Source organism: Marmota flaviventris, chromosome 17 (genome assembly GCF_047511675.1).
Source record: "Marmota flaviventris isolate mMarFla1 chromosome 17, mMarFla1.hap1, whole genome shotgun sequence".
In the NCBI taxonomy this organism is placed as follows: domain Eukaryota; kingdom Metazoa; phylum Chordata; class Mammalia; order Rodentia; family Sciuridae; genus Marmota; species Marmota flaviventris.
In genome coordinates this window covers 65,115,273-65,134,898 of record NC_092514.1, presented here as the reverse complement: position 1 = coordinate 65,134,898, position 19,626 = coordinate 65,115,273, and the positions used below count along the sequence as shown (strand labels likewise).

At 41.1% G+C, this 19,626-nt stretch overlaps 1 protein-coding gene and 1 non-coding gene across 2 annotated transcripts in view; both read left to right on the top strand.

Annotated features, from left to right (window-relative positions):
• The window catches only part of Pitpnc1 (phosphatidylinositol transfer protein cytoplasmic 1), a 254,083-nt gene that overhangs the window by 151,842 nt on the left and 82,615 nt on the right, over positions 1-19,626 (top strand). Inside the window, exon 5 of the mRNA XM_027946269.2 lies at positions 5,590-5,661. Coding sequence (XP_027802070.1) covers positions 5,590-5,661 — 72 coding nt within the window. The remainder of the gene's footprint in view (positions 1-5,589; positions 5,662-19,626) is intronic.
• Positions 17,024-17,126, top strand: LOC114101361 (U6 spliceosomal RNA). Its single transcript, XR_003584280.1, has one exon. It is a non-coding gene; the product is annotated as a U6 spliceosomal RNA (small nuclear RNA).

The window sequence follows — 19,626 nt, the reverse complement described above, 5'->3', positions numbered from 1 at the left end:
AGGGAAAGGGCCCCTGCCCGGAAGAAGGAGCCACTGAGAACAGATCCTGGATAATGTGCCACATGCCCTTGGCAGCAGAGCAGGCCAGAGAGTTAGAGTGAGGCAGGAAGAGCCCAGATTTGCTCCATGGCTCGGCCACCGCGCTATGGGAATACCAGTCAGGTGACCTATCCATGGCCACCACTCCAGCAAGCCCACCACCCAGCTCCATTTGCTCTTGCATCACTTATGGGTTTCGTGGAGAGAGGTGCCATGGAGTAGGCCAGCCTTTCTCCAGTCCCTCTTCTGCCAGACACTGGCTGACCTTGAACATTCATTGTCTCATTAATCCTTACTTCCTGCTATGAGACTGGCATTGTCTCCATTTTATTGATAAGGAAACCAAAGCTCAGGAGGATTAAGGAATTTGCCCAATTTGTGAGAAACAAAGCTGGGGTTTGAAATAAAGTGTGTTTCACTGCAAAACCTGTGGTTTTTTGCCTGACCTACCATACTTCCTCTCTGTGGGCCTGCAGCCTGCTATGTGGACAGCAGCTAATGATGAGCTTACTGGCATCAGTTACTCATAAATATCTCCCTGGGCGATAAGCAATGGCCAATGACAGGGCAGATAATATCATAGGTGAAATGACTAAGTCAGAAAGAGTATGAATTCCACAGTGCCCTGGACTCTTCAGAGCTCACAGCGAATGATGCTTCATCGGATGAAGGCCAGGGGTGTGATTCAGAAGGGAAACAGTAGGCAGGTTGAGTGTGTTGGTTTTCTATTGCTGTGTAAAATTTTCACAAACTTAGCAACTTAAAACAACACAAATTTATTATTTTGCAGTCTCCTTGGTCAGGAGTTGAGGCCCAGTTTAACTGAATCCTTGGTTAGGTGGATACTGAGCTATCAGCCAAGGCTCCAGTTTCACCCCAGGCTCAGGGTCCTCTTCCAAGCAAGCCCATCGGTTGCTGGCAGGATGAAATTCCTTGTGGCTGTAGGACAGAGGTCTACTTTTCCAGCTGGCTGTTCTCTCGGCTCCCAGAGGCCTTCCTCAGTTCCTAGCCACCTGGCCTTCTCACAGCTTCAAAGCCAACAAAAGAATTTCTGCTTTTAAAAACTGAAGTCATGGATACTGTGACAGAGTATCAGGAGTGAGCATCTCATCTCCTTGGTAGCCGTCAAAGCCTGTGCTCCCTGTGATGGCTCGAGGGACCAATCCAGGGAGCAGTGTCCCATCATATACAGAAGGGGAGGATCATATAGCTTACGTGCACCATGGGGTGGGGTCTGGGGCTGTCTCAGAACTCTCTCCTGCATTTTGTGGGCCTCATGGAACTTGAAGCACCCTACGTTTTCAGGTGACTACACTATAGAAAGCACAGAGTCTTCCAAATTCCTTTGCCATCTTCCAGTTTTAGGTTAATGGCTGACAATCCTGGTATCACTCTTCTTGGAGCAGGTTCAAGTATGGTTATATCAGAGTTCCTGACTTCTTTTCCACTCCCACCCCTCATGACAGGTCCCTCAGTGGCATGGAATCCCCCTCACTCAAGGGAAATGTCAGAATCTTTATGGGATTGCACATATTTTGAGGAAGTTAAGGATTGGAAAGTGAGAGTCTCACTTCTCCCCCTGCATATTTGAGAATGTCTAGGGTAGAGGTATATTTGGTTGCAGCAAAAGTATTAATGTGAGCAAACTTCAAAGAGATGCTCGGAGGTCTGAAAACTGTGGTAACCATCACATAAGCCATTCCCTGTGGTGATGGGGTATAAGGAGGATCCTCCTGTTGGAGAATGACAGGATTGGAGCTCATCATCTGGTGGGTGATATGAAGCTGCAGACAATGGCTAGAGCTATGTAGCCACAAACCAAAGACTGCTTGAGGCTTCTGGACCCTAGAATCTTCAGAGGGAATCCACATTGCTAATACCTTGGTTTCCACTTGTAACCCTCAGAACTGTGAGAGAACAGATGTCTTTTATTTTAACCATGAATTTGTGGTAATTTGTCCCCTCACCCCCACCCTAGAAAATTACTAGAGGGAAGGAGAACATTCAAGTTCAGTGCAGACATTTCAGGTCAGGTGTACCTGTGAGACCATCTGGGCGTGGCCTTTGGGCAGCTGAAATGTAAGAAGAGAGGTTGGAATTAGAGGTTGATTTGAGAGGTACCTGCAAAGAATGGTCATGGGCAAATCAGAAACAGATGAGATGACCAGGGACAAAGTTTTGGAGCAAGAAGAGGAAGGAGGGATCACTTCCACTGAAGGTGGAAGAAGGATTGAGCAGGAACTGCTGTAAGGACAGAGGAGTTGCTGGGTCATTTCACCCTCTGTAGGGGTCTCTAGGGTGCAGATGAAAAAAGTGTGCTGATTTGGAAATGTTTTGCAAATCAGTCATCTCCATACCAAATTGTACTGGTTGAGAAGAGGTGAGAGACCAAAAGAGTAGAGCTGACCAGGACTGACTACTCTTTAAATATATTTGATTATAAAGACAGAATTGGGGTTGGTTATAGATAAAGGAAGAAACAAAGAACTTTGTGATCATTTTTTTTTTAGGAATATTTTTTTAGACTGTGGGAAGGAGGCAGGGAGAAGATGTAAATTATCACTGAGACAAGGTTCCAGAGAAGAATCTTGGGAATGTTTATTATTACTGTGCACCTGTGACATGCCAAGCGCTATGCTGGGCCTTACCTGCCTGACCTCATTGATATTCTCCACAGAGAAGAGTATTATCCTCATTCTATAAATGGAGAAACTTAGGCTGGGGCTGATAAAAGAATTTGCCCAAAGCGCACTGTGTCTTGGATATGAGCCTAAGTCAACTGGTTCAAATGTGTCAGGGCTTTTCTTTATATTATTTTGCATTGGGAAAAAGACGTCTTTCTCTGTTTCACCAAGAACAAGAAGTATAACCTAATAAGCAGAAGTTTTGCAGTGGATGAAAGGGAAGTTGTAGGTGTTTCTGTCACAGCATCTATGTTCTCATCAAAGCCTGGATCAAAATGATCAGTTGTGAGACAGGAAGGGCAAAGCCGAGTGCTGGGGCCTAACACTTATAGATTGCTAGGATTTGTGTGCTGGAATTTTTACAACCACTAGCCTGCATGGGGCAGGCAGAAGTGTATCTTAAGATGGACATCTTACTGGAAAGAGTTTAATGACAGGTCTGAAAATGCCTAGAGCTACAGACTTCTGATTTTAACTTTTTAGACACTTGCATACTCCAGGACTTCAAGAACTAGCTGTCAGGTATTCCAAAGGGATTAGCAGAGAAAGCACTGACCAGCCTGGAGTTGGCCCATCCGGTTCCCATCCTTCCGCTGCCACAGGCAGGTGCGCTCCCAACCTCAGGGCAAGGTTGCCATTCTGACATGAAAATAACCTGAGTCTTTGACTCAAAAATAACAGCACCTGCTAATTTGCATAAGAGTTTTGCATTTCATATTTGAGTTTAATACCCCAAATGCTAAAATTCATTTGTTTGACCTAGTTTAGTGGTTTTGGAGGTTCAACTGATGCAAAATCCTTATGATTTTCTACATGGCACCCCCTAGGTCTACTCACACCCTGCATGGCCCTGTTGTCGCGCCACTCATTGGATTGGCCCTCAGATGAATAATGGGTTTAAAAGTACAGAACTGATTCACTTGAAGGTTGGTTATTTTTAAGAGGGCCTCTAGGCCAAGACCCTCCTGTTCATGAGTCTCTCAAAGCTCTGCTGGGGGCTTTGAATTCTCCAGGGTCTCAATAAGCAGACCGTCCTGGAACCCTTTGAAACAGGATATGAGGGCCTCACTTACTAAGTGAGAGGTTGGAGAGAAATCAGCAGAGAAGGTGTTAATGAATAATCACAGGGCCTCATTCTCCATAAAGGCAATCATTGGGATTGATTGTTTCCGTGTTTCCTTAGTCACGGTTCAGATTGCTTATTTTGCTCAGATTCAGACAGATGGATGCAGAATGCACACAGGCATGTGATGCCAGGAAAATTATCCCTAGCATGTCCAAGACCTCTGCCTTCTCATACGGATGCCCCCGGGGCTCTAAAACGGAAGCATGGTCATTGTGGGGATGAAGCCCAAGAGATGAGGGTAGGTGTTTGTGGACTTTTGGATTTTAGACGGTACACTCTGTTTCCTTCCCATGCATGGGAGAGTGAGCTGATTTTCCAACTTGAACAAGTGAAACATAAATTGCTGGACCCCACTCTAGGGTTTCTGATTCAATTGGTCTAGTGTGCAGCCTGAGAATTTCCATTTTTAACTAGTTTGAGGGTGATGCTGCTGTTGCTAGACCAGATACGCCCCTGTGAGAAGCACTGGGGTAGTAGTCAAGAGCATGGACACTGGGGCCAGCCCACTTTGCTTTCACACCTGACTCTAGATGCATAACTGTGGTTATGGGCCATTTATTTAACCTCTCTGTGCCTCCATTCCTCATCTTGAAAGCAGGGGTGATGTTAATAATAACAGTACCCACCCCTTAGGATTGTTGCAAAGAATACTTGAGACTCTGAAAGTATTCAGACTGTGCTGATGTTGAAAGCACATTCCCTGAGTAGTAGATAAGTACATAAAGGACCCAGCCTCTTGGGACTGTGATCAGATCAAGTGAAGTCTCATTTCCCCAACACCTGCAGCTCCCAGTGGAGTCCCTGGGTCATTTTACCCATTAGCCTTCAAACCTATATCCAAAAAGTAATGGCCAGCTCAGTGCTAGCAGGAGGGTAGTTACACCAACATTTGTCAAAATCCTCTTCTCAAGCTGCCTTACCTCTTAAGATCTACTGGATACACAGAATGAGACAATCTGGAACACTAGGGCCGAGCTGCAGTCCGGGTTTGTAGTGTCCCTCATGCAGCCAGCAAGAAGGGCTGACTTTTCTGGTCAAGCTCGGCTGCAGCCTCATGGATCACTGAGTTTTGTTGAATGCTAACTCAGTGCTCAGCATTATTTATATTATATTTACATATTTTATGTGTGTGTGTGTGTGTTATTTTTGTTATTTTGTTTTGAAAATTAAACCCAGGGCCTTACACATGCTAAGCACACACTCTGCCACTATATTTATGCACATCATTTTATTTAACCTTCACAATGCCACTCTTAGTTAATAATTATTATTCCTGTTTGATACTGCTGGGGTTCAGAGAAGTTGAATGACTTATCCAAAGTCATATTAAAAACCAGTCTGACTAACTTTTAAAGTTATACCTTCCTAACTTTATATAAGTATTTATATAGAAGTTAAAGCAGACCCCCCATTTATCCAATAGTGGCAATTGCTCCCCAGGGTTAGCTCTCCAGACCAGAGTTGACCTCTGTTTTAGGGATTTGCTTTTCCAAAGCTGGTGGCAGGACCCACAGAACATATTCCTGTTGGGTTCTCTCTCTCGCCTGACTTCTGGAAGAAATTGTGTTCATGCTCCTAAAGGTGGCTTTTCGTAAGTGCATAGGGATATTGCCATAGTAGATCAACACTTCTGCTCTAAAGCCGGGCTCCCAACCAAATGGTGAGGAGAGCAGAGGCTGTACTGAGCGTGTGCAGAGTAGAGAGAGCTTGTGCTAATGCATATTTGTTTTTTCTCCATAGTGTTCCTTTCTGCCGAAATTCTCCATTCATATAGAAACCAAGTATGAGGACAACAAAGGAAGCAATGACAGCGTGAGTAGCCCTCTCGTTCTGTGCTATGCTTGCTTCTTGGGCTCCGAGAGTCCTTCATATGGCCAGGGCCAGCACCAGCATCTGGAACCGGGACCCCAGAAATGTTCTGGCCTTAGACCTCTGAGGGTTATTTCCCTGGGATTTCTCCCTGGAACTATTTTGTGGCCTAGCTTTTCTTTTTCTCATCTGTGTGTACCTTCCATGGGCCTCTGCATAAATCTCTGCGACCTGGAAAGGACAACAGGGAACTCAGAACTCCAGGATCTGGTTCCTTACTGTTAGATTTAGAACACATCTTCTCAATGACCATTAATATTTACTTAGAAAAATGAATACCATCCAGTACACATGTGCATGCTGTTTCTGTTGGCTGGACTATGCTTATGTTCACATATATGTGCATTCACACACATATCCCACATGAAAACTAGGATGAACCCCTGCAAAATGTTTACCTCGTGAGGCATTCAGACTCCAAACTAGATTTTAGCCAAGTATGTTGTTCATTAGCATTGCTTAAAATCCATCTTCTAACCTGGCTTTTATCCCAGATTCTTTGGGGTGAGATGATTCTAAATTCCCGTCTTGAGAGTGAACATTTTGATATAGCCAGGAGGCTCACCTAAGATAGGATGTGGGTTCCACAAGGACCTGTCAGGGAAAGAGTTTGAATCAAGAGGCTGCAGGGATTCACCTGCTCATTTCTACCTCATTGACATGTTTTGCATTTGTAGAAGATAAAGATTGATGCTATGTCAAAATGGACAAGATTAAGAGTTGAGTTTTGTTTTGTTTTGTTTTGGGGGTACCAGGAATTGAACTCGGGGGCACTCTGCCCTATTTTATGTTTATTTAGAGACAGGGTCTCACGGAGTTGCTTAGTGCCTCGCTTTTGCTGAGGCTGGCTTTGAACTTGCAGTCCTCCTGCCTTAGCCTCCCGAGCCACTGGGATTATAGGTATGCACATATATGTTCACATATGTGAATGCACACATATGTGAACATTATAGGTGTGCACTGAGCCTGGCGAGAAAGAGTTCTTGACAAGTTGACCTCTTTGGTGCCTTGACTGAGGTGAGGCAAAATAGGAGGCAGGGGGTGTGGAGGTACCAAAGAGCCATAGGATAAAAGCTCAGGTCTCACACTCCCTCAGCTTCAAATCAGTCACTGAGAAACTAGGAAACCCGATAGAAGGGACATTGGACAGGCCCAACCTTTGGTTGTTTGTATTGATCTTCTAGAAATATCTGGGCAGAATTATATTCCTCTAGGAGGTACTGACGTATTTGTGAGGTAGACACTATGTTAACTTACAGGTTGGAGGGAGTGAACAGCAGAGGCCTGAGCCCTGGGACACTTTTTATGTGACCTGGCAACCTGACTGTTCTTCTGGGCTACTTTGTTCAGGACATTCTCCCCAACTCTGGGGACACAGGATGTCTCATTTAAGGTGCAATCTACTTGGATACAGCTTGAGAAGTTCCCAAGAGGTGACACTCAAGAACTACATTTCACACCAGCTCGGTAGAAGACAATCATTCATTCATTTCTTACTCAGCAAAGGTGGATCGAGCTCATTCTATTTACATGTCCCTGTATGAATTACATGGATGGTATTTAAAATGCAGACTCACTTTCCAAACTTCGATACTCATAGTTTATGTGGAGGACAAAGACCAACATATTAAATGGCCAAAACCATAAGTACAATAATGAACTTCCTTTTCTGTGAAATCATCTGTAATCAACCCTTCACTTGAGGGGGAGATCTTATCTAATGACTCACCTATTAACAGGAACTTGTACCTGATCACTTAGCTTCTTGAACTATGCTGGGGAAACTGGAGTTCTTCAGGGATTGGCAAACTGCATTCTCTGTAAATAAAGTTTTATTGAAACACAGCCACACTCATCTGTTGTAATATTGTCCCAGCTGCTTCTCAGCAGCAGAGTTGAGTAGTTGCAAGAGAGATCACATGGCTGCAAAGCCTAAAATATTTCCTACTTGGTGCTTTCCAGAAAAAAAAAAAAGGATACCAACTCTTGGTTCAGAAAAACTCAGAACAGCATTCACCAGATCTCAAAACTGCACCACTTGATCCATCTCCCTGCCAGCTGTTGCAGCCATATGCCTTATCCAGAGTTTCGGGAACCTTCCAGAGGAAAGAACACTGCTGCCTGGAGTGCTCCCCTCCCACTAAATATGTGAACCCCATATTTGGTATTCCCTTAGGGTGCTGACCCAAACAGGAACTTTTGGACCATCCCATCAGCAGCCTGAAATTAAAGGCAGGTTGCTGGCCAACCTCCTCAAAATCACAACAGCATCATTAAGTGTTTAAAGCTTAAACTTAAACCTTTGTAAAATAATGGCTTTTTTTTCTAATTGGGAAATTAATACACAGTTATTAAAAGTTGAAAAATGTAAGAAAAATGTAAAGGAAGGAAAAATCAGTAGTAATCACACAATTCAGAGATGACTGCTGGTAACATTTTGGTTCACGTTACTGGTTATTATTCTTTTCTTAATATTTATTCTTAAGTTTTAGGTGGACATAATATCTTTATTTTACATTTATGTGGTGCTGCAGATCGAACCCAGTGCCTTGTGCATGCTAGGTGAGCACTCTATCACTGAGCCACAATCCAGCCCCCTGGTTATTATTCTTTAACCAGTTCCTCCAAAATTGAATCATGTAATATACTGTTTTTAACAAGGCATGATGCCCCCCTCCCCATCTGCTTTTTTTTTTTTTTTTTAGGTCTTCTTCAATTTCTTTTTTTCTTTAAGTCTTTTTTTTAATATTTATTTTTTAGGTGTAGATGGACACAACACAATGCCTTTATTTTTATGTGGTGCTGAGGATCGAACCCGGGTCCCGCCCGTGCTAGGCGAGCACTCTGCTGCTGAGCCACAATCCCAGCACCCCCATATGCTTTTTAATGACTGCACTGCCCTCTGAGCTCTGCTCATTGGATATTAAAGTAGGCCTGACCATTCTGACGTAGTTGTGCACTATCAGAAAAAGTTTGATGAGATCAGATCAGGCACCTGAGTTGCTTTTCCTGGCACAGTCAGAAAATAGGAGGTGAAATTTTGCTTTAAATTATCTTTTTAGTCTATTTAAAAAATTCCTCTGCTTTCTCTCCTTTCTCTATGCCTCTCAGATCATCTCTCCAGGTGTAGAGGTACAGAGAGGAGGACATGGTGACCATTGTAGGTTGATAGGACCCTGTAATTTTCTGCTTTATCCTCTCTTCATTTCAAATAGTCCAAAAAAATCATGAAATTATCATTTATTTTCGTGTATCCCCTTTTGGCAAGTGCTAAGTTCTTTTTCCTACTCCTTTAGAATTTGGCTTCTTTACTTTCCCTTTATAGGACTTTAAAATAGCAGGTTACCCTTTCCAATACAAGGAAATGATAAACGATAAAAGATAAAAGTTCCCGCCCTGGGATATGGCAGTTTACCTGATCTGATCATAGCACACTGTATACATATTGAAATATCATACTGCACCCCATTAATATGTACAATTATGTATCAATTAAAACTTTTAAATATCTTTTTTGGGGGGTACTAAAGATTGAACCCAGGGTGCTTAACTACTGAGCTATATCCCCAGCCCTTTTTATTTTTTCCTTTTGAGACAGATTCTTGCTAAATTGCTTACGGCCTCACTTAGTTGCTGAGACTGGCCTTGAACTTGGAATCCTCTTTCCTCATCCTCCCAAGTTGCTGGGAAGAAAGGCATAATAAGTCACCCTGGGACTTTTAAATATATTTTTTTAAAATATGTATTATTTAGTTGTAGTTGGACACAATATCTTTATTTTATTTGTTTATTTTTATGTGGTGCTGGGGATCGAACCCATCGAACCCAGGGCCTCACACATGCAAGGCGAGCTCTCTATAGCTGAGCCACAATCCCAGCCCCTTAAATATTTTTAAAATATCAAATTGTCCACCTTAGAATCAGGGGATGCTGACTCCAAGATGGACATCCCTTGCTGATGCCAAGAACTGGGCCTTTTTGAGCCTTAGGCCAGCCTGCAAGAGAAGCACTAACCCTCAGGCAGAGTGAGGACTGACTCTGGAAGAAGTGCCAGCTGTTGTTACCTGTGCTGCTGTCTCCTCCCCAACATGCTGACCCTGAGCCTGCCTGTGGGCCTGCTCTTTATCTCTTTGTTGTGGCACTCACCTTTTCCAAGTCCATGTCCTGCCACCTTGTTACACTGAAGAGGAACCCCGTGTGTCTGAGTCCCCGCCCCAGCCTCTGCCTGGCTCTGCATCCTCCATCCCCAGGTCTTGCTGCCCAGGCCATCAGACCAGACAGCCCCACCCCTGCTGGATTAGCCTTCTTTGCCAAGTCATAGTCAGCAGCAGCAGTTGGTCATCCAGCTGGTTCAAGGTTGGTCCCAGGGAGGCAGAAAGGGGGGCTCCATAGGTTTTCATTCACACTTGCTGATGCTTCAAAATCAGAACACAAGAAATATAAATATTTATCTAATAATATTTTAATTATGAAAAGACAGCTGGGGGGCGGGGCTGGGGTTGTGGCTCAGTGTTTAGAGGGCTTGCCTACCATGCGTGAGGCACTGGGTTCGATCCTCAGCACCACATAAATGTAAAATAAAGATATTGTGTCCACCTAAAACTTAAGAATAAATATTTTTAAAAAAAGAAAAGACATCTCTGTGCAGCCCATGATTTCAAAACTGAGCCCTAAGCCAATGGCATGTGCTTGTATGTGCTTGTAAGGTTTTTCTGCCCAGGATTGATCATGGAGGTTTGAGTGGGTTCAGTTCAGAAAGCAGTCCAGTAGTGGGTGTTGGTCTTGTCTCACTGCATTGCCAAGTTATTTAATAAATTCAGTTCATCTCTTGGCATTTTCTGGGTGTCTGTTCTTATCTTTCAGCTCCCATCCTTCATGCTACTATCTGCACCCTGTTTCCTCCCTTACCTGCCAAAAATGTAATGAAATGGATGATGATAAGAAGCAATAATTGAAAGATGCTAGTGATAATCATATTGATTAGTGGTTGAATAGAGTCCATGTTGTTATCCCATTATCAATTATCATATAAGTAATTTTTTTAACATGACCTAAACTCTAGTAAAAAAAAAAAATGGCAGGATGACTAGATGGAAATACCTTCTCATCCTTGTTAAAAATACTATTAGTAAATTTATGATTGTGAAAAGCTGCAAACTGTGATTACATTAGCCAGGACACAATGGGGATGTTGTCTTAAATTGAGGCCCACTTATTTTATGCACATACTGATGAGAATTATTTAGGCCTTAATTAGTGCTGGGGAGGATGGCACTATGCCAAGCTACGGTTCTGTTGTTTATCCAAGCCATAAATCTTCATCTGAGAGTCAGTGCTTAGCACTGCCTGGTTCAGCTGGAGGAGAGGCTGCTCCTGGGACACCTGCTGCCAGGTTACTGGGGTTCCATGAGGTTAATGGGGGCAGTCTGACCTTTGCTTCCGCTTCCAAACAAAATAGGCACCATTTAAAGCAGTGGGTTTCAGCCTTGGCTGCAGGCTGGACTCACCTGAGAAGTTTTAATGGCTAGTGTCTGGGTCCTACCTGCTGGGATTTTGATTCACTAGGTCCCAGGTGCAGACTGGTAGAAAACAAGCCAACGCACATGAAGAATGTAACACTCCCTTCCAGAAAGCTAAATTCTCCAAACAGAAGTGTGTGCAGTTTTAGAGTCCACCCCCTGTCCATTCCACAGTCTGAATATGTTCCCTTGGCAGGACACAGGACATGCCAACCCCACCTGCCCACTGTGAGGAGCTAGACCAGTGGCTGTCCATCATGGCTGCATATTAAAATCACCTGGGACAAGTCATGGACACCACCATCCCACCCCCATAGTGCTGTTCATTTGTCTGGGATATAGTTTAGGCAATGGGATTTTTTTTAAAGCTCCCCCAGGTGAATCCAAAGGACAACAAGACTGAGAATTAACAGATTTAAGGAATAAACAATTAGGAAATCAGGTTCTACAAATGTCTTCACTTCTTCATACACCTGAAAACTGTTTAGGAAAAAAACTATTCGTTACCATCATCCCACCCCCATGGCCCTTGGGCAATATATATATATTCTGGTTAGCCACATTTCATCAAGGACATTATTCCGCAGCTAAGAAACTCCTCTGATTAGACGGAAAGAACGTCTAGTTCTTTTCCATTTCCTGGAAACTAAGCTCTATCTTTCACAGAGCTCTCCCTGGAGGTTGCTTGAAAGAAATATTCAGAATTAATATTTAGTTTCTAGTTCATCTATATAAAAAAATCAGTATATATTGAAGTTCCAGCTATATGACCTTAAGCAAAACCCTTAACCATTCAGTCTTAATTTTTTTATCAATATGTAATAAATAATGCTTGCCTCAGAGTGTGGCAGATTCTTAGAGACTGGTTTATGTACAAGCTGTTAGGAACTATACAGATATTAGATATTGCTACTGTAATGGCCATACCTTGGGTTAACTGTGTTAATAACCTTTTCCAAATGATACTCATATTTCGTCTGAATTATCAATAAACCATTTGTTCTTTAGCAAATTTTGAGCATCAACTCTCTGCTGGGCGCTAGGAGAGATATCGCAGATACAGCAGTAAGACAGACCCATTACTCAGGGAGTCAGGGAAGCAGATCATAAACAAGTTAAGGAAAAGAATTACAGATGTGATTAAATACTAATACGGCAATAAACAGGATAGGGAGAAATCAGCTTGAAGCCACGTAGTCAGGAAGGGCTCTCAGAAAAGATGAGGAGTCCATGTGGGACCTGAGTGCAGCACAGAGCCAGCCATCTGAAGGACTTTGCAGACCAAGAGGACAGTTATGGACTTAGACATATCCCCCCAAACATACACACCAAAGTGATGTTACCTCTGAATGTGATTGTGTTTGGAGATATTTTAAGTTAAAATTAGGCCATTAGGGTGGGCCCTAAACCAGTCTGACTGAGAGAAAAATTTGGACACACAAAGAAGTACTAGGGTAGCTGGATGGGTGGTGCATGCTTGTAATCCTGGCAACTCTGAAGGCTGAGGCAGGAGGATTGCAAGTTCAAAGCCAGCCTCAGCAATTTATTGAGGACCTAAGCAACTTACCAAAACCCAGTCTCTAAATAAAGTATAAAAAAAGGCTGGGGATGTGGCCCAGATGGCTAAACATCCCTGGGTTTGATCCTGGTACCAAAAGCGGGGGCGGGGGGGGGGGGCACTATGTTTGTGCGCGCGCGCGCGCGCGCACGCGCGCGCACACACACACACACACACACACAGGAAAGACCAGTGAGGACACAGCAAGGAACTGTCCATCTTTAAGCCTAGGAGAATGTCCTCAGTAGAACCCAATCCAGCTAACACCTTGACCTTAGCCAGCCTCCAGAGTTGTGAAACTATTGGTTAGGTCCCCAACCCATGGCGTTTTCTTATGGCAGCCCCAGCAAACACAAAGAAGCTGCAAGGCCAAAGGCCCCGGCCTATAACACAGCCTAACATCTCCAGAAATCAATAGAAAACCACTGGCCAGAACATTTAGAGTGAGAAAGTAGACTAGGTTCAAAAGATAGGGAAGCCAGGTTGTGAGAGACCTCTGGGGCCATGACAAAAAGTTTAGATTTTGGTGCACTGGGAATAATTCAAGGATTTTAAACAAAAGGGTGATGTGATATTGTTTATGAAGTTTTTAAATAAAATTTTTATTTTGGAATAACATTTAATTTACACTAAGGTTGTAAAAATATTGTACACATCAAGTTCCTGTATACCCTCTCCCCAGCTTCCCCTGATGTTAACATCGTCTCTAACCATGATGCACTTAGCAAAGCCACAGACATTATTAGAATTACACTAGTTTTCCCACTGATGTCCAGTGTCCTCTTCCATTCCAGAATCCAGATTGTTATCCCATGTTGTATTAGGTGACTTGTGCTTTTAAGTTTTTGTGGATTTTTTGTTTCCCCTGTCTGTTCTGTAGAGAGTGAGTGAGTGTTAGCAGAGCAAAAATGGAAGTTTGCAGGAGTCCAGCCAGTGGGCTGCTGCAATAACCCCAACCTAAACTGTAGATTGGACTGGAAAAGGTGGCAGAGGATTTAAAAGGGAGGGGTGGATAGGTTTTGGAAGCAGACTGACTTTCTGGTAGAATTGTTGTGGGCCATGAGAGGTGGGAAATTAGGAAGGCCTCAGGATTTCTAGCATAGTCTATTGACTGGTTGGGTGGTGGTGACCTTTCCCTCTTGGGAACAGTGCAGGAGAAAATCAAGAGGAAAATCAAGAGCACCATCTTAAACATGATGTTTGAATTTCCAGTGAGACTTTCAAGAGGAAATGGCAGACAGGCATTCGGATACATGAACCTGGAATTCAGAGGAAGCATAAATCGTGATTATGGATAGAAATGGATTAGATTATCCACGGAGTAGAGAGACAGAAAACAGAAAGTTCTAGATGTTCTAGTGTAGCAAGCTCACAACATATCCTGAGAATGATCTTCCCAGAAGGCTTTCAAATCCAGTTTCTGAATATTAGCTTGGCTAAGACTCGTTTTCAATTATGGAATTGTTCTTGGTTTTAGGAAATGAGACTACTTCATTTAGTGACTACAGAAGTTGACCAGAGAAATCGAGATTCTCTTTGAATGAACTGCATAGACATCTGGTTGATTTGACAGAGCTCAACTTGCACTACCTTGGAGAGAAATATTATCACTCTGACCCCAATATCTTCCTCTGGAAGTTACCAACTGACAAAAAGGGGATTTTCTCATTTTAGGAGAGCTGTATTTCTCAAGGATTTGTTATTCCACTAGTCATCATGAAGTTTGTCTCATTATTAGCATTTTTGACATCCAAAGGGCAACATGGATGGAAGTAGGGTAAAATAATTTATTAACACATCTCAAAATGTACGAAAATTAATTTGTGAAGCAGTTGTGCCAGGGAGAACTGTAGAATCCATATTTACAAGTCCCTGGAGTTGATTATCTCTTCCTTAAATGGCTTCTAATTGAAGATTATAGAAAGAAGAAAAGCATTTACTTTATTTTTAGACATCTCTGATCTCTGATGTCTTCAACTTTTATGGTTCTGTTTTTAACCTTAGATTATTATAACCAGCCACCTACAAAATCTGCAATTTTCTCTAATAAGTCAGTGCATGGCAAAAAGAGATCTGCACAAAACACCCTCATTTGAGTTTGGAAGAATTGTTATTCACTTTGGCCTATGAAGTGGAAAGTCAGTACTCAGTGTCTAATGGTATCATTTTGAGGACAATGGAAAACAGATCATGTTTGATTCCTTAAGATGTGGTCATTGCTATTTATGGTACAGTTTGTGATCTTTAGCTGGATGCTAAAAGACACAGGAGCAAAAGGAATTCTGTCCAGTGTGCTGATTTGTTTTCTGAGGCTCAGAGGCATCATCTATAATGCAGCTTCAAAGGAGAAGAAGCTCCTAGGCATTCAAAGGAGCTAGAATTGTTGCTAGTACCCATTATTATGAATAGATACAGCTTACAGAGGTGTTTTCTTTCTCTCTGGGCCTGGTTCACCCGGCTGTGATAAATTCAGAAAGAGCTGCATATTAACGTGTTAGTGCCAAAGGTTAAGAAGTCACTTAACCCTGGCTGGTCAAAGGCAGCATAATCAAAGAGATGGGGCAGAATCATGGTTGGGAAACTGGAGGTCGAAGCTAGAAAAAAAAAAAATACCAACTGCCCACGTCTGGATGACCATTTTGCAGTCATCCATGAACACTAAAACCATTGAATGAAACAAGTATTGGGGAACAGGACATTCATACTGTTTCAAAGTACCACTCCAGACATTCATTGTGTACTAATAATAAACATGGAGAAATCTAGTGGATACCTCAAGAAGCAAATTTTGCAACACTAATAATAGCACAAATTGACATATGTGCCTGCCACTGTGACCCACAAAGGGCAAGGCCTTACCGAGGATTACCCTGACTAATATCTTTAACTTGAATGCAACCATAAGGAAATAATCACTCTACAAAATAAGGGAAACTCTACAAAACAACTGGCCAAACTCTTAAAATAAATGTATCATAAAAACACAAAACTAAAGCAAAACAAAGACCTGGGAACCATCCTAAGTAACAATAAAGAAATTTGACAACTAAATTTAATCTGATCTTTGGTTCAATCCCTGACTTGGGTAGGGATTGTGTAACAAGGAAGAAAATACGTTATTGGGACAACTGGAGATATTTGCATATGGACTATATATAGGGTAACAGTGTGGTCTAGTATTGAATCAATATTAAGTTTCTTGCCTGTGATCATTATGTAGTGAATAGGAAGGAGAATATCCTTAGTCTTAGATACAAATTGACATATTTAGGAAGGAAATATTATGCAGTATTCTCTTACTCTCATGTTTCAGAAAAAAAATGTATTTAGACATACATTTTTTTTTTAAAAAGGTTTAATAGCCAAGCATAGTGACACATGCCTATAATCCCAGCAACTTGGGACGCTGAGGCAGGAGGATCACAAGTTGGAGGCCAGTCTCAGAAAATTAGTGAGACCCTAAACAACTTACTGAGACTATGTCTTAAAATAAAAGATAAAAAAGGGTTGGGGATGTGGCTCAGTAGTTAAGTGTCCTGCGTTCAATCTTCAATACAAAAAAAAAAAAAAAAAGTCTTATAATAACAAAGAGCTATTTACCTGTTGCAATGGAATTTAAATAAATTTACACAAGGTCACACAATAAGTCTTTCATTTTTCTGTGTGGTGCAACATAGCAAAAGTTTTACATCTTCTCTATCATCTGTTATGTCCAGATTTCATTAGTGAAACAGAAAAAGAGCCTAATCATCACTGTTTTCTATTTACCCAAAAGGTGTTTATGAAGAGGAGGGCTTTTTGCATTTTAGGAACCCTAGGTTCTGAGTAATTTTGCACTCCCAGCTGTGCCCTAGAGTTTCGCAGTCCTGTGGAGATGTTTAAGACTAGACTTGTAAGTATACAACTGTACTAAGAGCTAGAGTCTGGGTAGGCATCTCACCTGTATATTTCTACAACAAATAGTTAGTTCCTCCCCAACCACCATACTCACGCTATATTGAGTTGCTCATTTAACTGTCCCTCTTTCCAACCAAGTTAGAGCTCTGTGAGGGCAGACACCATGTCGTCCTTGTGCAGGGTTTTATCCGGAATACCTGGTATGGGGTAGATGCTCATAGAAGTTTGTGTTGAAATATAAGTCATTAAAGCAAGTCAGGAACAAGAAGAGGATGCCTACTATCCAATATTTTAGAAAGCAATAAGATAATGTAATATGAAAAGAAAAAGAATATCTACTTTGGTGGTACATGTGCTAAAACTGGAATGATACAGAGAAAATAAGGTCCCTGCACCATGATGACATACAAATTTGTGCAAACTCCATGGATTTACATTAAAAAGTGTACATGATCTATTTGTTTTAGAAAAGGAAATGGAAACTAATGAGATTGGCCATAAACAGAAATAAGTGAATTTAAATATATTTTAAATTAATAAAATAACCACAATGAAGGGGAAGGGAAAAAAAAACCTACCCCAAGTAGTCTTTGATTCCACAGAATGTTGACTTTGTACCCTCAGTCTAAAAACAATAAGAATTGTAAATAAATATTGAATTCCTAATCATAAGTTTATTTTTTACCTTAGTATGGGCTAACAACACTGAAGGTATTTTCTGTGTAATGTTAAATGAGCAAATGAACAAATGTAGAAGAAAAATGAAACAGAAGAAAATCACCATTTGTAACATCATAATTGATTTATGAAGTAAACATCACTGGATATTGAAACTAGCATGAAATTTTGATATGAAACAAGATTTTTATGTAATCTTAAAGTATTTATCTGCAAATTATTAATGGGAAGGAGAAATATAAATAATTTTACAAAAGGGAAGCCTGGTGTAATGCCTATAATACCAGCTACTTGAGAGAGGCAGGAGGATCCTGAGGTCAAGGCAAGCTCTGGGAACTTAGCAAAACCTATCTTCAAAATAACAAAACAAAACAAAAAATATGTTATGGATGTAGCTCAATAGTAGAGCACCCCTGGGTTCTATCCCAGTACCACCACCACCACCATAATAATAATAATAATAATAATAATAATAATAATAATGAGACTAGAGAGACCAGACAGCTAATGGAATATCTAATCTTGGACTGACCCCTGAACTGGAGGTTACTGGGTCATTAGCAAAATTCAAATGTGGATTATGGCTTAGGTGATAGAATTATGTCAGTGTTAAACTTCCTTATTTTGATCATTGTACTGTAGTAATGTAAGAAAATTATCTTTTGTTTGGAAGCTTATCCTGGAATATTTAAGAGTAAAGGGACATGATACCTTTGAACAAGGCAGAATAAGGAAGATGTTAGTGATTCATGAATGAGGGTAAGGGGTTTTCAGAAGTTTTTTTGTTTTTTTTTTTTTTACAGTTCTCAAAATATTTTACTAAATTTGAAAATATATTAAAATTTAAATGTAAGATGACTTATTAAAATTGAAATGAATGAATGGCATAAAGAATATAATTAAAGATTAAATGTTAGACCCACACCTAGACACATTATAATGAAGATGCCCAACATACAGAATAAGGAGAGAATTTTAAAAGCTACAAGAGAAAGGAAGCAGATCACATTTAGGGGTAAGCCAATCAGGATAACAGCTGATCTTTCAACACAGACTCTGAAAGCTAGAAGATCCTGGAATAACATATTTCAAACACTGAAAGAAAATGGGTTCCAACCAAGAATTGTGTTTCCAGTGAAATTAAGCTTCAGGATGGAAGATGAAATTAAAACCTTCCACGATAAACAAAAGTTAAAAGAATTTGCAGCTAGAAAACCATCTCTTCAAAACATCCTTGGCAAAACATTACAGGAAGAGGAAATGGAAAATAACAATGAAAACCAATAGTGGGAGGTAGGACAGTAAAGGGGGGAAAAATAATCAAAGAGGAAAACAAACCATGTTTAGTAACATAAATAAACAAATATGGCTGGAAGAACAACCCATATCTCAATAATAACCCTAAATGTTAATGGCTTAAACTCACTAATCAAGAGACACAGGCTAGTAGAATGGATCACAAAACAAGACCCAACAATATGCTGCCTACAGGAGACGCATTTGATAGGAAAAGACATACATAGGCTGAAGGTGAAAGGTTGGGAAAAATCATATCACTCATATGGACTTCGGAAACAAGCGGGAGTGTCCATACTCATATCAAATAAAATAGATTTCAAGCCAAAGTTAATCAAAAGGGATAAAGAGGGACACTACATACTGCTTAAGGGAACCATACACCAACAAGACATAACAATCATAAATATATATGCCCCAAACAATGGTGCAGCTATGTTCATCAAATAAACTCTTCTCAAGTTCAAGAGTCTAATAGACCACCATACAATAATCATGGGAGACTTCAACACACCTCTCTTGCCACTGGACAGATCTTCCAAACAAAAGTTGAATAAGGAAACTATAGAACTCAATAACACAATTAATAACCTAGAAGGCATTGATAAATTTCTTAAGTCATATGATCTGCCCAGATTGAGTCAGGAGGATATAGACAGCCTAAACAGACCAATATCAATTGAGGAAATAGAAGAAACCATCAAAAGACTACCAACTAAGAAAAGCCCAGGACCGGATGGGTATACAGCAGAGTTTTACAAAACCTTTAAAGAGGAACTAATACCAATACTTTTCAAGCTACTTCAGGAAATAGAAAAAGAGGGAGAACTTCCAAATTCACTCTACGAGGCCAACATCACCCTGATACCTAAACCAGACAAAGACACTTCAAAGAAAGAAAACTACAGACCAATATCTCTAATGAACCTAGATGCAAAAATCCTCAATAAAATTCTGGCG